The 13,147-nt window shown below is 35.9% G+C and overlaps 1 protein-coding gene across 7 annotated transcripts in view; it reads right to left on the bottom strand.

Moving 5' to 3' along the window:
- Positions 1 to 13,147, bottom strand: part of LOC134669938 (mucin-3A-like) — a 208,873-nt gene that overhangs the window by 160,437 nt on the left and 35,289 nt on the right. For all 7 annotated transcript variants that reach the window (XM_063527562.1, XM_063527557.1, XM_063527561.1 and 4 more), the window contains exons 2-3: positions 3,390 to 3,444; positions 806 to 920 (exon numbers count right to left, since the gene is read on the bottom strand). In XM_063527562.1, the coding sequence (XP_063383632.1) occupies positions 806 to 920; positions 3,390 to 3,443 (169 nt within the window). In that variant the 5' untranslated portion in view covers position 3,444. The remainder of the gene's footprint in view (positions 1 to 805; positions 921 to 3,389; positions 3,445 to 13,147) is intronic.

Genomic DNA, 13,147 nt, shown 5'->3' with positions numbered 1-13,147 from the left:
ACTGTATGCTTTCTAATCTACAACTAAAAATAACTTTATCATGCTGTAACAGGTGCTAGTACCTCTACATATGAAGCGGCTAGCCGTGTCATGCTAAATAACTACTCTACATTCTCTACAAGTCTACATACATACAAATTATTCAAATATCTAACTACTTTCACATTAGTTTTAAAATATGTTAAATTAAGGGCGCGTTTAACAAAATAACATGAATCAAATAATTGTGGAAAATAACAATAAAGTACTAGAATTCATAACAACGACGTGCCATATAAAAAGATACAACTATTTTTGGCAAAAAACAATACAAAATAAAAATGGGTATCAGACATATACCTATTATACTTATGTGGCATTGCATCACTGCGATCATCAAGGTGATAAAAATAAGATGCTCTTTTCTGACACCACCTTGATTTTATTAGGTGATAAATAAAATGCAATCATGATATAAACCTCTGGTGTTTATGTTCATCGCATGATAAAACCAAAGTTCCATTATGTTCCATTTTGGTGTTAGGTACACTTGTAAAACGATGTCTTATCCTGTCTTTATCACATGATATGACCGCAACTTTTAATTTCTTTGAATGCCAACATAGAACATAGATGCCAACATAAACGAACATCATTAATTGGAACAACAACTTGGAAATCATTCAGAACATGAAGGTTGCTTTGACGGCTTACATTTAGCGTTTATAGCTTTCTAACTACATACTAATGTTTATATTGATATTTTATCCATTTTTAATATCTTTAACTATATTTTTGTAGTAAATTGTGGTGTACATATATTTACCTTTAGCATCGAGCGTGGGCTCGGGGGAGTAAAGGTTGCGCAGACGCTCCTCGCGCAGGCGATACATGTGCGCGCGGATCTCTTTCTTGCGTGAAAAGTCCTCCGTCTGCTGCCACTGGAATAGCAACGTTATATGCAGTTAGTAGGGTTGAGTTCAGGGTGAGGCATTTTGTGTATTGTTGTTGCGCCTGAAACTTTTCTCGTAGCAATGTGGGCGATATTCAAACATATTATAAGTTTGTTGTTTAATCAAGATAATTCAAGTTTTAAATATTTATGTGATACTATCTAACAGGAGATTTATAGTGCCATAAATTCTGTCATATGTATCCGTAGGATACTGACGCTTTTAAAATGAGAGACATAATAATGAAACACATCCAACGTGTCAGTAGAAAAAGGTGCGAAATTAAAATTTTCTATCAGAAGTCAACTCTTCGCGCCTAAATTTATTCAATTTGCCGCCTTTTTCTACTGACAAGAACTGTAGAGTATACATAGTACCTAGATTAATGGGGGCACTCTTAGCCTGAGCAAATTAGAAAAATCTGCGGAAATAATTCGTGTAGTTTTGAAAATTGGTACAGGTATACCTTGTGGTGTCCAGATAAAGATACTAAAAGTCCTCGAGGGTAGGGGGTGTGCTGGGGGTGTAGAGGGGGGTTGAAGGTACTTTTTTTCATATTTTTGCTCATATCTCGAATATCTGTACGAATAGCATTATAATTACTTAAGACAAAAGTTTTAACATAAAATTTACTACAAATTTGGTTATGTTTATTTTTACTCTGCGATCAATACTTTAGGGGCTACAGGCTGTTAAAGTTAAATAAGTAATAAAAAATAGACGGTTTAAGAAAACGTCGTTTTTTTGGAATTGTTCATCACAAATAAAAAAATTAGCTTAGAGTAAGCAAGCTAAGCAACCTGCTGATAAAATATAAAAAAATAGGCCATATGCATGTCGGGCCATGCTCAGTGTAGGGTTCCGTAGTTACCCGTCTGTCAAAATAGACTATTTGCCATAACGCAAAAACAGCTGTACCGATTAGGTTCGCTATATTTTTCCTTGAAAGTATTTACTAAGTTATGTTTTCACGATTTTTTTCATATTTTTTGGACCCATGGTTCAAAAGTTAGGGGAACTAAGGGGTAAATCACAACTTTTTTTCTTTCAGATCGATTATTTCCGAAACTATTAAGTTGTTCAAAAAATGGTTCTTGAAGACCCTTATTCGTTTTAAATGACCTATCCAACAACACCCCACACTATAGGGTGGAAGCGAAAAAAAAATTCATCCCCACTTTAATGTAGGGCAACCACCATAAATATTTTTTTTCTAGTTTTCATGTTTAAGTTTGACACGAATATATAAATCAGTTACGCTGACAAAGTTGTAAAATATAAATTAGAAAAAATATTTTTTTAGGGTGGCTGCCGTACATTAAAAAGGGGATGAAATTTTTTTTCGCTTCCACCCTATAGTGTGGGGTGTCGTTGGATAGGTCTTTTAAAACGAATACGGGTCTTTCAGAACCATTTTTTGATCTGCTTAATATTTTCGGAAATAATCGATCTGAAAGAAAAAAAGTTGTGTTTTCCACTTTAGTTCCCCTAACATTTGAACCATGGGTCCAAAAAATATGAAAAAAATCGTGAAAGTAAAACTTAGTAAAGACTTTCAGAGAAAAATATAGCGAACCTAATCGATTAAGCAGTTTTTGAGTTTTTGCAAATAGTCTATTTTGACGGACGGGTAACTACGGAACCCTACACTGAGCATGACTCGACATGCTCTTGGCCGGCTTTTTTATATTTTATCAGCAGGTCATTTAGCTTGCTTATTCTCAATTAAAATTTTTATTTATAATGAACAATTATGAAAATACGACGTTTTTTTAAACCGTCTATTTTTTATCTCTTATTTAACTTTAACAGCCTGTAGCTCCTAAAGTATTGATCGCAGAGTAAAAATAAACATAACCAAATTTGTAGTAAATTTTATGTTAAAACTTTTGTTCGAAGTAATTATAATGCAATTCGTACACATTTTCGAGATATGAGCAAAAATATGAAAAAAGGTACCTTCAACCCCCCTCTACACCCCCAGCACACCCCCTACCCTCGAGGACTTTTAGTATGTTTATCTAGACACCACAAGGTATGCCTGTACCAATTTTCAAAACTACACGAATTATTTCCGCAGCTTGCCCAAATTCGGCTTAATTTGACGTGGCTATCTGTCGAAAAGACAGCGACGATAGCGCATGGAGCTCGTCTTGTAGGTAAGGTAACGTGTTATCATAGGATGATAACAAAAGTCCTTATTCCACCAGCGTTGCACACTCGGAGTCGCACATTCATCTAATTGTCTATCTAGTACCTTTAAACGAGCAATTCTTGTTTATATTGAAGTACATATTTCCGGCATCTCGGAAACGGCTCTAACAATTTCGATGAAATTTGCTGTATAGGGTCTTTCGGGGTCAAATAATTTTGAGTTTTTATATGTTTTCCGAGCAAAGCTCCTAGATATTTGTTTATAGTTAGTGCTTCTTACGACCGCTGTTCTGAGGGACCTACCATCCGGCGCAGCAGGTCCTCGTCGTGGATCAGCGACACGTCACCCTCAGACATCCTGCGGACAAACAAACACATGTTCAATATAGGTAGGACTTATAACATTATTACGGACTGATACAGTTTGTCTAAGCTAACTACTACTTTGAAATGCACAATGAGAGGGAGTGCATTATAAACGTAATGTTTTGATAGAAATTTGGAATTATAGAGGACAATCCACACTTTGTTATTGCAAATACCAATACCATGCAGAGTTATCTTGGTCCGACTCTAACGTCGCAAATGGTCGCAATGGAACATTCAAGCTTAAAACGTATTTTTGTAATGGTTAGATTTAAAGGCACCTACTTTTTAGTTTTTTTGGAAAAATCCCAGTTTTACAATAGGTAGGTAATCTATATTTGTGCCTTGCTGCTTGTGCTTGCTATATTTGTGTTTGCAAGTGCAGAGACATTTTTTACAGCTTGTCTTGATTACAATCGGGTCAAACGGGTCAATGTTAACCACTTGACATCATACTGTACGTAATACTTATATATTATCAGCGTACGTTGCAAGTGAACATGAAGGCTTCCATTCAGCCATAACAATAAAGCAAAATGTCGAACGGCGATGTTAACAGACACTTATCTTATATATTATGTGGTATATATCTTATTAGTCATTATGCTGTACGGTCGAGTTCACAAACATCTTTACAAGTCGACGTTACAAAAATATATTTACACGACCTTATTGTCAGTGGCTTAGAGGCGTGTAAACATATTTTTGGACAGTTGGCCTGTAAATATGCTTGTGAACTCGACTACCATCTGATCGTCCTCAATGTTAACTAACGATTCTGGAACTTTATTTCAAAGACGTTAAGGTCTACCAATTATCAGTTAAGAGTTTTGTTGTTTGTTAAAAGTTTACGATTAAAACGCTGATAAGTAGATATTCTTTTTTAATCCCCAACGCAAAGAGAGGGGTGGATGTTTGACCGCTGTGTGTGTGAGGGTGTGTGGCACCTTAGCTCTTAAACCGGCAAACCAATTGGATGTGTTTTTTTATTGGAAAGTAAGGTTTTCTGGAGCTGCATGCTCCTTAGACATAAGCACAGAATAATTAATAGTACTTACTACCGTACAGAAAGGAAGCTTCTTACAAAAACGAAGTTTGACAGCGGTTCAGGGTCGAATCATGCTGTCCCTTTCTAATATATGGCATTATCCCTTTCGGCTATTTAGGGTTGTCAAAAATCAAACGATTATCTTATCTGTGGTCGTGCACGCAAAAGGAAGTCAAGTGGTGCCAACCCTAATAATTGCTCGGAGCAATGCTGAGCCGAGCGGAGCCGAGTTTGACCGAAGTCAGGAGTTTCGCACCCCTGACATAAGTTCTTAAAATCGGTTAACCGTTTCATTGCATTGATTTTTTTTTATTTATAAAATTGACAATTGCTCGCCAGCAAGAAGTTATAAGTAAAATGCATTGCACACCCACAAAAATGAATACTAGAAATAGACGAATAATACTAAGTGGCACAAATAAATGCGATTTATACAGCCTGTACTTTTAGGGTAATGCAACCAATCACAAAAACAGATTTCGCAGTAATCCGCCAATGATAACTCATCTGTGACAGCTAAGGCCGCGCCAGCCAATCGGGGCTGTCTGTCAGCCATCTGTTACCGACGAGGCCACGGGATTGGTCGGCCGGCGCGCCATTTTTGGAATTGCCTTTTAGGCCGTTTTGTTTGACCACATGTTGATGTATTCTTTATGTGACAGTGACATACCATATGGTGTGATGAGTTGACAGTTCGGTTTTTTGCCAATAGGTATGTAATCATGTCACGTAAGACTGATTTAAAATGACAATATGGCATTCACGGCAGTTGTGGAGAAATCTAATCTCTACCTCTAGCGTAGAAGTTATTTAACTTTTTATGCAAGGGGGTCAGACGTAGGTATTTTAGCATGTTTTCGCCTCGTCACTGCCGGTGTCATAATAGAACGATAAGCATGGTCATTGATCATCACAAAAGTACTGCCTATCTTTGATTAACACAATTGGTTAATGGAAATCGTTGCTCATAGATTAATGTAATTAATTTAATACCTATATCTGTTAACAATATGGCTAGAATAGTAAAACATAGTATTTAGTTGCAAATTGAGCAGTCTATACTAAGTATACTAGTGTTGATTATTTAAGATTCGAGTCCTTTGGGTCCTCTGCTTTACGACTCGACCATTTTTTTTTCTTTTTAGGCTCACACTTATATACCTAATGAAGTCAAAACTAGACTTGCTTTTATCTTCTTAGGGACCGGAGTCTTTTGTAGAGACTTAAGTCATTTATAGAGAAGTTGACAACTCTCTTTTTTCCCAAAAAAATTAAGATTTAGGTAATTTTCATGTAAAATTCATGTGTTAGACCTCCAGCTTCGTGCGCAGGGTCACTACCGACTAGGTTACGGAGGCCGTTATACACAACCAGAAATAAAATAAATTTTATAGATGGTTAAGCAAATCTTGTCAGTAGAAAAAGGCGCGAAATTCAAATTTTCCATGAGACGCTATCCCTTCGCGCCTACATTTTTCAAATTTGCCGCCTTTTTCTACTGACAAGATCTGCTTGACCAAGTATAAGTATATTGTTTTTTAGAAACGCAATTAGATCTTCCAAGCCACGTGTAATATATAAGAACAATCCAATTGAAGCATTTTCCTCGCCTAAACGAACAGTTGCACCACTTGCACCAGCTGCATCACAATCTATCAATGAGTCAATAATTTCATCTGCGCAATTAGCCTTGTGTCCTTTTCTCGCTAAAGGTACTATATATATTACAATGTTCATGTACGTCCATGTATGGTGCTACGTACGGCCTGGAACGCCTTGCCCTGCTTTTGGAGCGTTTTTACTTGAAACTCGTTTTGAGGGTTAAATAAGTTGACATTTAAAAATTGGAGGTCGGGGGTTTGGCGGTTTTACTTTTACCTAAAAAGTTATGATTTTAGTACTTAGTCCATTTATATGGAGGTTTGGAGGTGTCAATCGATTCGTTTTTATAACGCGTACAAAGTACTACATTTTATCTTCGATAAAAAAGTAAGTAGGAAAGTACTACTACGATAAAGATAGGTAGAGTAGGTAGTAGAGTAGGTATAGTTATTTAAACGATTCACTTGTTACCAGACTACTAGAAGGATTATAACCCATATATTATGATTTAAATGTATTTGTGTTTGTGTCGTGTCGCAGCGAATTCACTGAGCATATCAATTGATCGATATCGAAAATCAGCTCGATCGAGTCAATCGATATGTCTTTATAACCGGGTATTGCACTGATTATTACTTTCATTACGTAAATATAGATCAAACACGCCAGTACTTGACACTATATTACAAAGAATAACACCCAGATTATCGCCACTTTATTTTGAATTAAAATTAAAGGGTCTGTGTCAGGAACTAGGACATTTACAGCTGCTGTTGTTGTTTAAGTACCTTTTCAAAGTAACACGGCTAATAAAACACTTGTTCCATATAAGGTATTGTACGCAAAGAACACAATGTCAAACACAGCACCAAAATAAGAAACTGGTTTAGTAGGTCAGTCACAGAAAAGTATGTATCGGGCAGATGTAGTGCGATACACATTTTCGAAATATAATTACTATAAGAACTAAAAACTATAGGGCCTTAATGAACCTTTATTACCTATTTATTTTAAATAAGGTGTAAGAACTCATAGTGGCCGATTTGAAATAGGTAATATAATGTAGGAATACGATTAGGTATCCCATGCTCTCTACCATAATTATGTATATGGAGGAGGGCATGGGATTGAGAATTGAGATCTCATCAAGATTAAATCGTCGATGTGAAGATTTTGAGAAATTGAAATCAAACAATATACTCTTTACTAAATATACGAGTAGCTATATTAGAACTAAAAAAAACTACTTAATATTAGTTTTTCCATTTGGGAGTTACGATGCCACAGACACACATGTACAAAAGTTAAATTTATGTATAGCTTCTAACTTTCCGTTGAGGTTATACTTTTAAATTAAAATTAAAAATAAGAAAGAACTCAATTTCAAAGAACCATGTTACATCAAACCCGCTGCGCCCAAAATTGGGACAAGTTAACATATCGCAACTAGTTTTATCCCGAGTCCGGATAACACGAGATTTAGTGGCCATTAGGCGAGGCCCACTGATTACGACACCAAGACATTTTTTGGGACCACTTGAAATATAGCCTGTGTCATAGAATAAGTTATTGTGGAAAGAAATACTAAAATAGACACCGCATTTTGCGTGAAGGTAACTAAGAATATATTTTTTATTGCACCAATAAGAAAACAAATTCAAAAACAGATTTACAATGTAAATAAAGGTTTTATTGCCATAACCGATCTCTTTTAGACAACTGTACCTCAACGTTCGGATCCAGATTACACCTGCATTATTACTGCAGCAGTATTTCAGCGCAAAATTACTGCCAACTGATTTAAATAAATATATGGTTACTGTAAAGTCGGTTTATGGACGATAATTTTGCGTGATAGCGTCATAAGAAAACGTGGCCGTAACTTTACCATGGAGATCTGTCCACAACGTTACCATGGAGATCTGTCCACAACGTGACACTTTTTCCTTCATGCTACCGGTGTTCATCGATTTATAAGACGTTAATTTTATTACTTTTTATTCTATTTAATATTGTAACAAATTACTGTTGTACAGTTCAATTACTGACTAAGGAAGAGCTGTGCCTCTTACTTAATACAGGTATTTGATACTTAATAATTTTTAAGAAAAAAAAACCGACTTCTATGGGGCCCGGTGAAAGATTATGGTAGATGGTGCACTATGTAGAAAAGGAGGTAAAACCAGTACCTACTTTCTAGTAGCATTTCGTTTCCGTAAGGGTCGTAGTTATCTAGCCTAGCCTAACCCACTTCTCTGATAGCAGTTCGGTTCTGTGAGGATCGCAGTTCGAACCTAATCAAACCCACTTTTCTAGTAGCATTTCATTTCTGTCAGACTCGCAGTTCTAACCAAACCTAACCCACTTTTGTTCGGTTCTGTGAGGATCGCAGTTCAAACCTAACCTAACCCACTTAACGGCGCATGCGGTGCGGTGTACGGGAGTTTGAGCGGGAGGGGTTTGGCATCATCATACCCACATTTTATGGTAGGTAATCATAGTGGTTTATTTAGTTTAGGTATCATAGTGGTTTTCCGGGTCAAGGTCCGGGTCTCTGAGTCAGAGTCCGGGTCCGAGTCCCGGTCCAAGTCCGGGTCCGGGTCCGAGTCCGGGTCCGAGTCCGGGTCCGAGTCCGGGTCCGAGTCCGGGTCCGAGTCCGGGTCCGAGTCCGGGTCCGAGTCCGAGTCCGAGTCCGGGTCCGAACCGGATCCGGGTATGAGTCCGGGTCCCAGTCCAAGTCAAAATCGAAATTCGAAATCACCAAACATGTACTATGCGTCGTTGAAGAGTTCTGTTCTGATCATCATCAGCAGTTCCACTTCATCAAATGCGACAGTTTTTAATGTAAATGCTTGATTTTATGATGAAAATACAAAACATTCTATACGTATGCCTTTAAGATTTGAGGAGTTCCCTCGATTCCTTATGGATCCCATCATCAGAACTCGAGCTTGACAAAAATGTGGCTTAAAAACTAAACTTGCTTAACAAACATAACGAAGAGGACAAATCGCCAAACGTGAACTATGCGTCGTTGAAGAGTTCCGTTCTGATCATCATCAGCAGTTCCACTTCATCAAATGCGACAGTTTTTAATGAAAATGCTTGATTTTCTGATGAAAATACAAAAATCTCTATACGCATGCCTTTAAAATTTGAGGAGTTCCCTCGATTTCTCATGGATCCCATCATCAGAACTCAAGCTTGATAAAATTGTGGCTTAAAAACTTAACTTGCTTAACAAACATAACGAAGAGGACAAATCGCCAAAGGTGAACTATGCGTCGTTGAAGAGTTCCGTTCTGATCATCATCAGCAGTTCCACTTCATCAAATGTCACGTTTTTGAATGTATATGCTTGATTTGTTGATAAAAACACAAAAATCACCATATGTATGCCTTTAAGATTTGAGGAGTTCCGTCGATTCCTCATGGATCCCATCATCAGAACTGGATTTTGACAAAAACGGGACCAATCTGTATGCATATACATACAATCAAAAAAATAATTTTCAAAATCGGTCCAGTAATGACGGAGATATGGAGTAACAAACATAAAAAATAAAAAAAATAAATAAAAAAAATAAAAAACATACAACCGAATTGATAACCTCCTCCTTTGGGATTTGGAAGTCGGTTAAAAAGAGGTACCAACTTTGTACAATGTAAACGAATGCTTAAAATGAATAAACAATTTTATTATTTTTTTTTTATTATTAATCACGTGAAAAAGAATTACAATTTTAAATAAATTATGCTAAATTCAAAAAAATACTCCGTAAATTTTACGTCACACTTACACCGAAAAAATGAACTGTCTTGGAGACGATCATTCGACACGACAGCCACGAGAGGTAATAGTTGAGGTGCTCTGTGGTAAAGACGGACCCGTCGCAGAGTAGCATAATGAGTCGTATTTGTTTTGTATTCTCACGAGACTGTTCGTTGGGTCGTTCAACTTTTTGTTATTGTTCACTTAAACCCATGCTTCAGGTGGAATTAAACTTTTATGTCAAAGTTCAAGGGTGACTCAAGAGACGTTGCCATAGCAACAAGCGTAAAAATGTTGTTTAATAAATAAATAAATATCTTTATTTCAGACTTTGTTGTCCATAGGGTTATTAGTATTACACAAAACTTACAACTAAACTATGTTAGTAACACAATACGAGTCAAGACACTTAATAAAGTAATATTTAGCATTAGTAATTAACATTAAAATTCACGTTTCGATAGTGTAGTCTCCAATAATGCATTTATTTATGTGGTGAGTATCTTTATTTTGCCGTGAGTGGTGAATGAATGTATGTAAGTAAATATACTTTATTGTGCACCATAAAGTAAAAAAAGAATACACAGTAGATATCGATGTAGATCTTGTGTTAAAATATTAATTCGAATAATTGTTTACATCAACCAATGATTACCTAACCTTCTATAAACTTAGGTGCTTTTATTTTAATTTTACGCCTCTATGTCAAGATTATATCTCTTTATACAATCTTATGTCTATAGGTACTTATATCTACTTTGGCGTTCATTTCTTTGATCGTATCGTATTTCCCAACTTGATTAGAACGAGCAATGGGACAATGTGTCCCGTTCCGTCCCCGTGACCTCGTTGAGGTCCCACCAGGCCACCACTAATGTACCGATAGTGTCCCGATAAGCCACGTGCGGTAATGGACCTCAATCAATAGGTCCATTGGAAAGGTGATGTCATGTTACTGACGCGTATTGGTGGTACACGGACGATTGTGCCACGTATTCACTGTATTTTTTTAAAGCTTATTTCAAAGAGATTATGGTTTACATATGTACATATATTGGTAAGCTAAGACTGTTAAGAGTCGTTTGCATTTAGCCGCCGCCATACGCTAGAAGTTGCGCCCGCATTTTAAAACGACATCTTTTGCAATAGCATGAAATTAATTAAGTACATACCTTCAACGTAACTACAAGCCTAAAATTATATAAAACCGACCTATTTAAGTCAACAAATAATATCGAAAAGTTATACCTAATTGTTCCATCTTACAATTTACAATAGGTTATTTTCCTACTAGTCAAATCAGTTACTTTTTTAGAACTGTCAAAACGATTTGCTAATATGGAATTTATATGAAACGTGTATGAAACATTACATCGTGACGTCACGGTCAACTCACCTACTTTTTTTACTTCTATCCGATTTATTAAATCGGGCGTGTGTTTAAAAATAACTTCTATTTATCTGTGTTTTTCGGATAATTATCTGGTGCTTTATTTCATGCATGGTGTAAAATAATTTATTTTAAATACATTATAATACCCTATTACCCAACTGACCAATCTTGAACCATATTGCTCCGACATAAGGCCCACCGATGCTCAAGAGTCCTGCTGCGTTGGTGGTCCGTTAATCTCCTGCGCAGACGCAGGTCTATAGTAAATCATAGCAGCATTAGTATTGGACGACAGACGGAAACGTCGCATCCATTAGCTTACACTTACACGGTGTAAGTGGGATCAGTATGTTAACTTGACGCCAATAAAAATGTCAAGGGGGGCGAATTCGCCTGCAACATGAAGAGACTAAGCGGACACAATGTAAAAAAATTAAATTGACTTTTCAATCAATCTCTTATCTTATTTTATCTTATCTTCATAATTCTGCGAGAATTACAGGTTTTATCTTATAAGTTATGAGCTTTTATAGACCCAGATTATAAATGTAATTTTTTTTACACTTACCTACTTAGGTAAGTAATTTGTCCAGTTTAATAGCACGTTTATATAAAAACTCGCAGCTGTTTATTCGATTTATGAGTTAAAATTGTATCTTAGTGTTCTTTAGCAAATAAAAGAAAATGAGGATTCCTTGTTTTTGACAATCGCGATTAATGACAACACGAAACAAATTAGGACTCCTAATTTGTTTCGTGTTGTCATTAATCTTAATCAATTCGAATACTGATTAAGTAATGAGCGATTGGATTATGTATCAAAATATATAAAGGTCACCTAAATAATTTCAATTATTTGAGATCACTTTTATGGCACAATCTTCACTCACTCGTCACTCAAAACTTTTGATAGATTATTAATCGTAATGCTCATACTGTTTTGAAAAAAAATTGTCAACGTACTGTGTCAATACTTTGGCTGCATTTAGGTCTTCTTACTTATAAATATGAATTAGATACACGCGGTTAGCCGCACCAGCGGAGCGTTTAAACACCACCTGTGAACCTTCTTCAATTAATGCGCTGTACTATTACTACTTTTTTATACAGACCTCTAATGTACACGAAAATGCACTTTATTACAAGGTCGTAAGGTTACAATTTATTTTTCTAATTTTATAATACAATTGGCATGAAAGGTATACACAAAAATGCACCTTATTACAAGGGTATATGGTAAAAAGTGTATTAATCTTTGAGGCCCACCCTACTACAGCAAGTACTAGTGATTATATCCTCTTTGAGCAAGTACGGCAAATGAGCTTGTACAGCAGTTGCAATAAACATTGTTTTATTTTATTATTTAATTGCTCGCATAAAAATCTATCAACATTTCCCTTAGGTACCCTTTCCTGCATCTAATTTTATCCTTAGAAATACCTAGGTAATAAGTTTCAATGGATAATAAAAACTAATATAATTTCTACAATTAGGTATCGATTTGATTTTAAATAGTATAGCAACAGGCACAGGCACCATTTATAAAAAAAAATATAGTTCCATGTTTAGAGTTGTTTAGGTTCGATTATTCGGGAACTATATTAAAAATATTCCTCTTTTATCTTTTAGAATATGTAAGTGTAGAACTATAGATACCTACATATCAAAAAACATTCAATTGAATGAATAATCTCCCACTTCATTACAGCTGGTTAAAAAGAACTGTGTAGGAATAAATCGAGGGCCGGTGTAGGGGCTAAAATAATAACCTTTAAGTACTCAGTGAGCTTCTCTTAATAGTTAAAAGGCGATTATGACCCTTAAAACGTAATTGAAAAGAACCCTTTTTCACGGGTAATTAGTGAAGTTCCGTGATAAGC

This window comes from Cydia fagiglandana, chromosome 13 (assembly GCF_963556715.1).
Source record: "Cydia fagiglandana chromosome 13, ilCydFagi1.1, whole genome shotgun sequence".
Taxonomy (NCBI): domain Eukaryota; kingdom Metazoa; phylum Arthropoda; class Insecta; order Lepidoptera; family Tortricidae; genus Cydia; species Cydia fagiglandana.
Note: the sequence above shows the minus strand (reverse complement) of the source record. Positions and strands in the feature narration are given on the sequence as shown.